General features: G+C 40.3%; 2 protein-coding genes across 2 annotated transcripts; both read right to left on the reverse strand.

Moving 5' to 3' along the window:
- On the reverse strand, positions 1-1470 carry LOC135649623 (probable WRKY transcription factor 41). Its single transcript, XM_065168180.1, has 3 exons — positions 1036-1470; positions 828-953; positions 1-712 (listed from the first exon to the last, which is right to left on the reverse strand). Exons 1-3 carry the CDS (start codon positions 1353-1355, stop codon positions 109-111), a joined length of 1050 nt encoding a protein of 349 aa, XP_065024252.1. The 5' UTR covers positions 1356-1470; the 3' UTR covers positions 1-108.
- Positions 1471-4886: 3416 nt separating this feature from the next.
- Positions 4887-10053, reverse strand: LOC135649617 (probable polygalacturonase). Its single transcript, XM_065168171.1, has 6 exons — positions 9822-10053; positions 7914-8261; positions 7481-7601; positions 6525-6699; positions 5808-5878; positions 4887-5618 (listed from the first exon to the last, which is right to left on the reverse strand). The coding sequence occupies exons 2-6, from the start codon at positions 8256-8258 to the stop codon at positions 4981-4983; spliced, it is 1350 nt and encodes a 449-aa protein (XP_065024243.1). The 5' UTR covers positions 8259-8261; positions 9822-10053; the 3' UTR covers positions 4887-4980.
- Positions 10054-10674: the final 621 nt, after the last annotated feature.

Consider the following 10674-nt stretch of genomic DNA (forward strand, 5'->3'; position numbering starts at 1 on the left):
CTGCATGTCGAAGCTACCTAAATCGACAACCGGGAAACTCGGATCCCCTCTGCTCTCTTCCTTCTCCTGACATCGATATGCATTTAAGAGCGAGCAGAAATCTACTCCTTACATAGTGTAAAATAAGTTGGAGCATGAAACTGAGAATTCTCCGAATTGTGTGTCGAACTCCAGCAACCTGATATCTGCATCCACCGCCGAGTTGGGTGGCGTCAACGAATCAGAAACGTAGGAATCCGAAGCGAGAGGTTCAAGTCCGGCCTCGGAGTGACACAACTGGCTAGGTGATCCAGAGATGTCAATCAGCTCGGAGGCGGACGGGGATCTACCAAAGCAGCAGTTGTCCGGTTTGGACGGCTGCGACGAATAACCATTGATGCTCTCAGGCAACGTGGCTTTCGCCGTCACGGATCCCAACCGGAAGGAAAGGGAGCTCTCATGAGTATCCAAGTCCATGCCGGTTTGGAAGTCCATAAGCAGGTCTTTGTTCGGCTGCTGCACGCGCTGATCATTCTGTAGCCGACGATCGGGCTGGTTTTGTCGTCGCTCTTGTGCCGATATGCTCGCTGTCGTTGGCACCGGGAGGCCTCGACAGCACGTGTGGGTTCCCTGATAGATGACGTCGAAGGCTTGTGGATCCTCATCCGATCGTTGCACTTGTTTTGTCGCGAAGCAAGACTTGGTGTTACGATCCCTACACCTGTAGTAACTTCTGCAACGGAAGCGTATCTATTAGCACTACGTGGGAGGCGTTGAACCGTAGGAGCGAGAATTACACGCAGGATTTGACCTTTGAAGGTGAAAAGCAAAGATTGATTAGCACTGACCTTGAATGTTTGGATCCCAGGATATTTTTGTTCCCGTATTTTCTCCAGCTATAGCCATCATCAAGTGCAGCTGCAACTCCTCCTGAACCAACCTTCACCTGGATCTTCTTCTTGGGCAGCGTCTTCCTACAAACCAAAAGCATGGTCACGTAAGCTTTGAAGTTGATAGATGTGTAGCATTAATCCAAACATTCTAATATATGTGTACCTATTCTTGGACAAGTTGTTGCAGTTACGATGGAACACCGAATCGAAATTGCCAGCCGACGCGTCCTTGTTGGCGGACCGCAGAGGGTCTTCGGGGACGGTGTTGGGAAAGGCAAGCTGCTGCTTAGCTTCCGAGGTGCTCGACCCAGCGATGTGGATTAACTTATCTATGGATGACACTATGTTGGATGCGAGAGACTTAAAGGATTCAATAGGAGAATGCTGATCGCGATGAGCCACCAGTTGCAACGCTAGATGTTGCGCTCGAGCAAGCTCAGCAAGTAGCAGGCTTCGGTGCTTGCATCCCGTGCTATTCTCCATGCTAGCTAGCTTTCGATGCCAAGTCGAGAAGAATGATGAGCGGGAAATAATGCAAGAGGATGAAGATGACGAGTTTAACCAAAGTAAAAAAAAAAAAAATGTAGTGCAGCGTAGAAGAAACTAAAGTTCAAATAGCCCAATGGTTCCTACGAGAGATATGAAGAGAATAGCTAGGTCGAGAAGTATGGGTGGAAGTTGCTTCGAGAGTGAATGAGGGTGGATGAAGACCAACCACGATCTTAAAAAGGCATAGAATGGTAGACAGAGAAGCAAGTGTGTAGGACAAAAAGCGACTGTCGCTATTTTTATAACCAATCTTGTCTGTCTCACCAAAAGCATTGGTCTCGAGTCTTATCTCCCAAGGTTTGGCCAGTGGGATACGAGGCAGATAGATAGATGCACTTGGAGTGCATGAACCACAGCCACAAGTGGGTGACAACATCAACCTGTTCGTTCGATTACGATTTACACACCATGGCATCATGTCGTTGGCTCTCCCTGTCAATGTGAGTGTCTTCAACATCAAGTGAGCTGGTCAATTTGACAAGCCTTTTTTGAGGTTCCTCAATAATATTTTTATAGACACGAGAATAAGTGGGATTGCGTGGGGATGCTCGCAGTTGGGACATGCTTCGACCTATCGAAAATTTGTAGAGAGGAAGTGAAGAGAGAGAGAGAGAGAGAGAGAGAGAGAGAGAGAGAGAGAGAGGTGAGATAAGCAGGTGGGCCCTTCGCTAGGCAACCACAAAAAAAAAAAAAAAAAAAAAAATGTTCTTTTGGAATCATCATCGTTGGCACCAACTAAAGACACCAGTCAGTGACTTGGTCTTCGAATTTGTAATAGAATAAATGTTTTGCTGATTCTCCACATCCTACGTTTCAGCGTCACCCAAATCTCAAAAATCTTTGCTTGGTTTTTATAAAGTTGTATGAATTTTATTATCTGATTTGGTTACTTTCTGTGTGCCAAAGTCTGATCACTTCATTTGATACTTGTTGGACTTGCTGAGTTAGTTTCATACCTGTGGCCATTTGCATCTCCAACGTATATAAATCCAACTTTCTATATATATATATATATATATATATATATATAACACAGGTGAGATGAAATAGAAAGTGAGTTAGAACGGTTGTGATGAATAAAAGAAAATGTAGTAAAGTCTATTGTCATTTATTTTCTACAAATTATGGAATCGCATGATGGTACTTAAAAAGTATTTTCCTTCTATAAACCGGGAATGTTCCGAGAAGGTTGCCGACACGCTGGCCGTGTACAACGTTTCGAGTTGAGGTTCCTTATCCTCTGGAGTGACTAAAGAAAGCGTTTAGATTCCATGCCATTACAAAGATCGATCATGACGATGATGCAAGGAGATGAATTAAATATTGGGAACGTAATGTGGAGGAACGAGTGGTGTGATGACCAAATACATTGCCTTGACTATTCCTTGCTAACTCCCTTTGGAAGCTTGATGAGGGAATCTTTGTTTTAATATTAGGAATCTTTTTGTCTAAAACTATCTCGAGCTTTACATTTTTTTTAGGAATCGATTTGTTTTTTTAGGAATCGATAAGATGGATTTTTTTTTGTTTATATATATATATATATATATATATTCTTTGAATGAATGATAAGTGGTAAGGATGAGATTTAACCTCGAACACTAGAGTCGACTAATATCTTCGAACAAAATTTAGCAGACGAGGTATAAAATTTGTTTGTCGGACGAGATTTCAAACGCTCGTATTTTAATATATTGATTTTAATAAAATAGAACAATATATAGGATGTTTACCAATTTTATTTGTTCTAAACATGACCAACTTGAAGAATGGTTCCCAAGTGGATTTCTGGATACCAAACGGACTTCTTCATGTACTAATCTCAACAGTGTTGATTGAGTTTCACTAACATCATCATCTCCATTTGTGATCCTTACATATTCGTGGGGTGACCTCTTTATCTTATTCGAGATAAGGAGATCCACCTCTTTGTCGAGATTATCTGATCAAAAAGACTATGCAAAACAAATAATCTAAAACTATAGGAAAAGTGGGTTGAAAATATTAAAAATCTAAAACTCTCATAAACATTAGATACCAGAAAAGGAATTATTTATATACGTAAAAGAGATCTCGGGCACCCAAATACTTCAGCTAGCAATTGGGAAATTTAGTTCCTTGAAATCTGAGGTAGAATGGCAACCAGAAGCAAGCAACGTAATTGGGGTTGGGGCACAGACCGCTCAGCGAAGAGAAAGAGAAGGAGAAAGGCCGAGGCACAAAAAATGAAAAGAGAAAGCGAGGGATCGTGCGATCAACTGACTGACTCTTCAAATTCTTGCATTAGCTCCTTCCCACCTCAATCCACATGATTCATGATCAAACTACCGTACATTGTATATTATTTTGCTTTTAGTGCAATTTTAAATTCATAACTAATCTACTACACAACATACATCTCCTTTTACCATCGACAATCCAGATAGAGATCCCTTGTGGACTAAAGCTATTTTTCTTTCTAGTGAACCTATCTATTTTTGTTTGTTCCTGGCATGTAGTAGTCAAACATGTGCTCATTCATTGGTGATGTACACAATTCACATTTCATTATTCCTTTGTAAAGACATTCATTTAATCATACATTATATATATATATAAATATATATGATCATCTTGAGTAGGCTTCACCATAGGAGCTTGAGAATGATATCCTTTGATGGACCGTATTTTCTCTAAGATCAAAAGTTTAGCTAATTAGTAGAGTGTGTTAGGTAGTAAGTGATACCCCGTCATGCATGCATGGATGGATGGTCTAAAGTTACGTACTAAAACCATGCAATAATACACTTTTACGTACCGTCGAAGCTGTCCCAATAATTTGTGATGGATAATACTTCCTGTTTAGGTTGGGTGTAGATTAGATATATATCACACTCACCCGATCCACCGTTCCACCACAGTTGGAACAATTCTACTTTAGCATTCTTAAGCCGTAGAAAGCGACTCCTAACCTGACTAATTTCTCAAAAGGTAGAGAGCAAACACTTTGTGCAATCTTATTTTTGTTTTTGCACGAGGCAGCTTTTGTATAGATTTGTTTAGTCAACTTCGCATCGGTGCAGAGGGACCATTCATCCACTGAGCTATAGGTTTAGCCATATCTTCATCCCATACCGCATCCCATTGTGCGTAAAAGACATTTAGACAGCAACTGTTGCCAAACAAACACTCGAAAGGCACTTCCTAGAAAGAGTACATTCCTTTTTGTATTGTGGATTTGTCGCTGAAGAACTAACCCTCCCTTGTTTCCCGGTAAGATGATAACTAGTGATGACCTCATCACATTTTAGTTGCAAGCAAAGATTTTTGTTAGCCTCCAAAGGGAGCAGTAACATTCGGTGAACCTGTGATTGTTCTCTTTAGTTGCAAGTCGAAACCAAGGTGATGTTTTATGCAGAAGGGCAAATTGCTATCTTCCCTTTAGATTTTGGTCTTAGTTTCCGAACCTGTCAACCACTATTATCATGAGATCTCGAAGCACAAATGTTTTATTCTCATTTGTCAACAGGTCAAAACATGTCCCTACAATGAATGAATATTTGACAAACAAATGGGGACATCAGAGGGCATTAGTACAAAATCTAACGCCATTCACACTCGTCAACTCCGCGCAAGGCGATGGCTGCACCTCGAGAGCGCCACCGCTCACATCGGCACATGTCCATGGCACTTCTCGGGACGAATTGACTTTGAGAGTCACATTGGAGAGGCAAATATGAGTGAAGGGAGAGTCCTTGATACCCTGTATCGAACCAGGTTGCCGGACACCGACACCCCACACATTCTTGATCGTCAACCCATCAACAACCGGAAGAGCATTCGGATCGTATCCATCGTCCGGGTGGTCTCCTGCCTTTCCTGAGATCTTTAATGCCTTGCGAACATTGTTCAGATTCACATCTGAAATGGTTATGTTTCTGATGAACCCTCCCCGGCCGGAATTGGTCTTTATATGGATCCCAATGCCGGAGTCGAATATATCCAAGTTCTCCGCAAACACATTCTCTATTCCACCAGAAGTTTCACTCCCTATAGCGATTCCAGCAAATTGGTTAGAGCCTGTTACTCGCCGAACAGTTATTCCAGAGCTAGGACGAGCATAAGCAATGCCGTACTCATCCCAACCACTCTTCACAGCCACCAAGTCATCCCCTGTTGAAATGTAGCAATCCTCGATACAGACATTCATGCTCGAATCTGCAAGATACAATAAACTTAACAATCAAAATGGCTCAAGGATCAGAAAAGCCAATTAGCCCGAAAGAATTTCTACGATGCTTATGAGCTCATAGACCTCGATGACGGATACGAAAATAGAGTCATGAATGGTATCTTAATTATATAACAGCACTTTTCACGAATGAAGGACGAGGCAAGATAACATACCTGGATCAACTCCATCGGTGTTAGGAGAATCATACGGAGCCAAGATGGTCACGTTTTTCACCACCACATTGCTGCAATGATAAGAGGACATGATGTCGTGGAGATAGATCCAACCTTTGTTTCAGATTTTAAATAACAATCACAAAACATCATAGCTCTGTGGCAGTCAATATTTTCATAATCGTCACCATTCAAGATTGTAATCTGAATTATAATATCGACATATCTGCTACCTTGCAAGTCAGTGGGCCTCAGAATTACATCCTCCCATTCCAACAATTTCATCGTAACTATACTACGAGGTAGCTTTGAAATTTCATGCTATACAAAATTTTCACGAAAATTGATCCAAATCTCCAATGGTGTCATGAACCTTACCCGGTGACAGAATGTTCCTAGCATTTAACTAAATCTGACCACTTAGAAAGTTCACCCAAATTGGGTTTTTCATGAGGTTGCGTATCACGACAAAAGTAATATATCTAAAGTCACAGCACCTTTTAACGAGGAGGAGGCTAATCAAAGTGACCAAACATATCAAGTCATGATTGGAGGCTGTGACATGCATCCAAAAGTGTCTTGCCTGGACCCCATCTCCTATCACCCACAGCACAGGATGTGACATGAAGTAGTCTCAAAGACACCTACGTGCCATCGATAGAACTAGAACAATACACCTTTAAAGAAAGAAAGAAAAAATAAGGTTTCTTTTTTCACCTGCAATAGACAGGGTGAATGTTCCAGAAAGGGGAGTCTTGGAAAACCACATTAGATATGATGACATCTGTAGAATGCATAAGCTCCAGGAGATTTGGTCTCGTAAAGCGCAGAGTTTTCTGTCTCCACATATTCCACCACATATCACCTTGCCCATCGATTGTTCCGTTCTCACCTACAGAATTAATAGAATGCTTAAAAGAATTGTTGTTTTATATAAATTTATGGTAAATCCACTGAGCAAGTGCATTTTGAGACAAAACATATTGAAGCAGATAGGAGGGAGGCAGGATTTCACTAAAATAATGTTGCACGTACTAAAGTACTCGAGATATTCAGTCTTGATAATGTAGAAAACCATGAACTCTGAGAAAAAAACTACACAAGAGCTAAACGGGGAAAAAAAGGAAAAGAAACTATTGGTTCGCATCAGTTCCCAAATTTAGAAATCTTTAGCATCATATGATCTACAAACTCTCTTTTTCTGACATCAATCAAGCAAACTGGCAAGATGGTTTTCCTTCCTTCGTTTATCATATATGAAAGCTATTTCAGCTTTATGGTGTCTAAGAAAACTGACTATAGAAAAATTATTATTACTTTGGTAAGTCATTTTGAAAACCAAAACACACAAGGCATTTAGAGATTTGGAAAACATATCTAGTCATTTTTGTTTTGAAAAGATATAGAATAGTCAATATTTAAATATTTTGCAAGCAGCCGACTTGAAGTTCTTTGATGCAAAATATATCGACTCATATTTTGGGTACAGCAGTTTCTTAGATCTTCTGCCGCTGCCTTTGGAAAAAGTTAAAGACTATTTTAATTCTATGGAAGCGCAACTATGGATTTTGATCACAATGAAAAGATGTGTCTTCTTCCAAGCTAGCCTCAACCCAAACAAGAACATATTAACATTAGCAATATACATAAAAACTTTGAATCCACGAGCGTACCTGTGATTATCACGTCCCGAAGCCCATTGCCATGGATCAAACTCATATATCTCCCACCTGGTAGCTCTCGTCCTCTTCCATATGATGGTAAAGGATCAATCAGTGGCCAATTCGAAGTATCCTTCGACAACCAATAACAAATATGAGAAAAGAGAAAACATCAGCATCCAAGCATCGATGCAAATATATCCAGTAAACGAAGTTAAACATATATCAAGTTGAGATGAATGAAATAAATGAACGATTACACGTATTCATGCAGCAAAATTCACAAATCGCATGTCCCTTATCCTGATATTTGCGCCGATGACCGATTCTGTACTTTGTCTTTTACGTATATAAAACAGACATCACGACAAGGAGTAGGTAAAAAGAGGTTTTTTTAATTCTTTTCCTCGGAGAAAAGACCTCAGAGAGGAGATATGATTACAACCTGGGTGGCCTTGATGACGGCATCCTTGGCGAGGAAGAGCGTCATGTGGCTGGTGAGGTTGAAGGCTCCGGTGAGCCATACCCCAGCAGGGATATGGAGATGGGTTCCACCGGGCGCATTCTGCTGCACAATATGGGAGATGGCGCTCTCGAAGGCCGCCGTGTTGAGCGTTTTCCCATCCCCAACCCCTCCGAAGTCAGCGATCGACACCATCTTCTCCCGGCTCTTCATCGGCACTATCCCAGAGCACGTCGCCTCCCCTTCCGCCACCACAAAGGCGCCGCCTTTAAGCACCGCGAGGAGGACAGCTACCAGAGCCGGCACCACCAGCAGCCAGCGCACCATTTTCTATCAGCGAAACGAGAAAAGAGGCAGCGTTAGCGACTCGTGCGATAACATGGAAGGCTCCGAGGCGAGATTATTTAGGGAAATGTTCTAAATCTCAAAGGAAGTAAAAGATAGGGTTCTTATCCCTTTCTTTGTGTGTCATCTCATTTGCACTGCATATTTGAAGCCAAGAGAAAGGTCCCAAGAAAGGTTTCTTTAGAAATTATACGCGAAAAGATGGTGTTCTTGAAGAAGAAGCGACCTCCCAAAATTCAAGATTGAACGGTGTACAGACAGTTGCAACATGCTGCTATCATATATATATATATATATATATATATTAAAGGATTATAACATCTCTCTACGAGTCACTTCAACAACACTTAACAGCATAAATCGTAAATATTCATTATACTGCAATTAAACTGACATTTAATCCTCACTTAATCGATTTGAGACCATTATATACTAATATAATTTGAATATGAATGAATTCAATTTAGATCAAATAAATTTGAACTAGTCAAATCGATTCAAAAACATTTTGAATCGATCTGAACCTGTCAATATTTAGACTCAAATCAAGTATAAAAAATAAAAAATTAGACCAAGCTTGGCCAACCTACATGACTATGGATCTCGATCATGTAAGCTACGTGTGTTTATCCAAGCAGAGGGCAATGAGTTAGACTGAAATAAGCCGCATGAGCTCAGCCATGGTGTTTGGCCTGTAGGTTGGATCTCAGTTAAATTGAGTACAGACCCAATCAACCTTTGTCAATTTAATTTTAAATATTTATTTAGAATTATTAAATCATCGCAACATAACTAATAAATAGCATCAAGATTAAATTATATTTAAAAAGAAGAGAAAAAAATAATATTTTTAATTAATCATCTTTATTTAAAACCTAAGTGTAAAATTAAGTAATACTTCGACAACTAACATAATGCAGGATATATAATTTTTTTAGGAAGCATCAATGATACGAAATAACTACCATGTGATTTAGATCTAAATTTTAATATAAAATTTTCAAACAATTAAAAGAATAAAAACAATTTTACTTTTAAAAAAATATAGAAAAAATTACCTTTCTTTGGCTATTAGGGTTGGTGACAAAATGAATTGAAAGAAATTGTCTACCCTTTAATTTAAATAGCAGAACTTGAGCATTCTTTAAAAGATAATATTTATTTGTATTTATTTTATTTACTAATAAAATTACATCAATAAATTTGGAATATCGAATATTAGTTTCCTAAAATTTATTGGAAAAAATAGAATTAGAAAATCTGCGAATAATTAAGGGTATTAATTACAAAAGATATACCGAAATGGTTCATGGAAGGTGTAGAGAAGATCTTTCCCACTCTGGGATCCTTTTAAAAGGTAGACGCGTCTTGGAACCGAGAAGGCTCCAAAAGCAGCAGTCCATAAACAAAAGGAACGTAGATAGGCTCGAAGAAGAAGATCACAGAAAGGGGAAAGATGCCAACGCAATAGAAGAAGAAGAAGAAGAAGAAGAAGAAGAAGAAGAAGAAGAAGAAGAAGAAGAAGAAGAAGAAGAAGAAGCATACCGGCGATAGAAAGAAGAGGTTCGTCGGAGGCTCGCAGCGTTCTCCCCACCCCGCCTCAGCCTCGCGATGGAGCAATCGGGTCGCGGTCTCACTCCGGCAGGGGTATGCTTATTTCTTGCGATGCGTATTAAGATACCTGATGGCTGTTTTCATCGGAAACACGCCGGTGCAGAGCAATGACCCTTGTCTGAAGCACTCACGCAATCGCAGGATAACATCTGGATCCAAAGACTGCAGTATAGACCATCTTACGGTATCTTATTCGGATTGTTCCAATCTACCTAACAGGAATATTGAAGAATAGTCAACGTGAAAATTGACCGACCGACCACTGACCACTGCACCGGGCACTGTTCCTTCCACTAAATACGAACGGGAACTGCGAGCTGTGGGACTGACACCTCGTATCATAGGCAGCAGTAATCATAAGATTCGGGGATGATAGAAAAGATGGATGAAATCATAAAATTACTCCTTGGTTTATACGGGAAGCACTTGTGTTCTTCCCTGCTCCCAGAAGCATTTTGGATGATATAGTATACATGGATAAAATGCACACAAGACTGTATATCCAATCTCCAGAATAAGAATGTCGAAGCATGATGGAGTCGATGGGAGGCAGAAACAACAGTGCTTATTATTGAACGTGACCAACCACTGACCATCTTAACGCCTCACAAGTAACAATCACGGTCCTCTTCACACCCATGGAAAATGGTAAGACTAAGAACAGGAAATGGGGACGGGCTCGTGGGTCGGACCGATCTGTCACATCCATGCAAACCCAATTGGATGGAATGATATGAGGTTCTTATCGTGACACAGTGTTCTCTGTCTTCACCATCGTATGGAC

Source organism: Musa acuminata, chromosome BXJ1-4 (genome assembly GCF_036884655.1).
Source record: "Musa acuminata AAA Group cultivar baxijiao chromosome BXJ1-4, Cavendish_Baxijiao_AAA, whole genome shotgun sequence".
Lineage (NCBI taxonomy): Eukaryota > Viridiplantae > Streptophyta > Magnoliopsida > Zingiberales > Musaceae > Musa > Musa acuminata.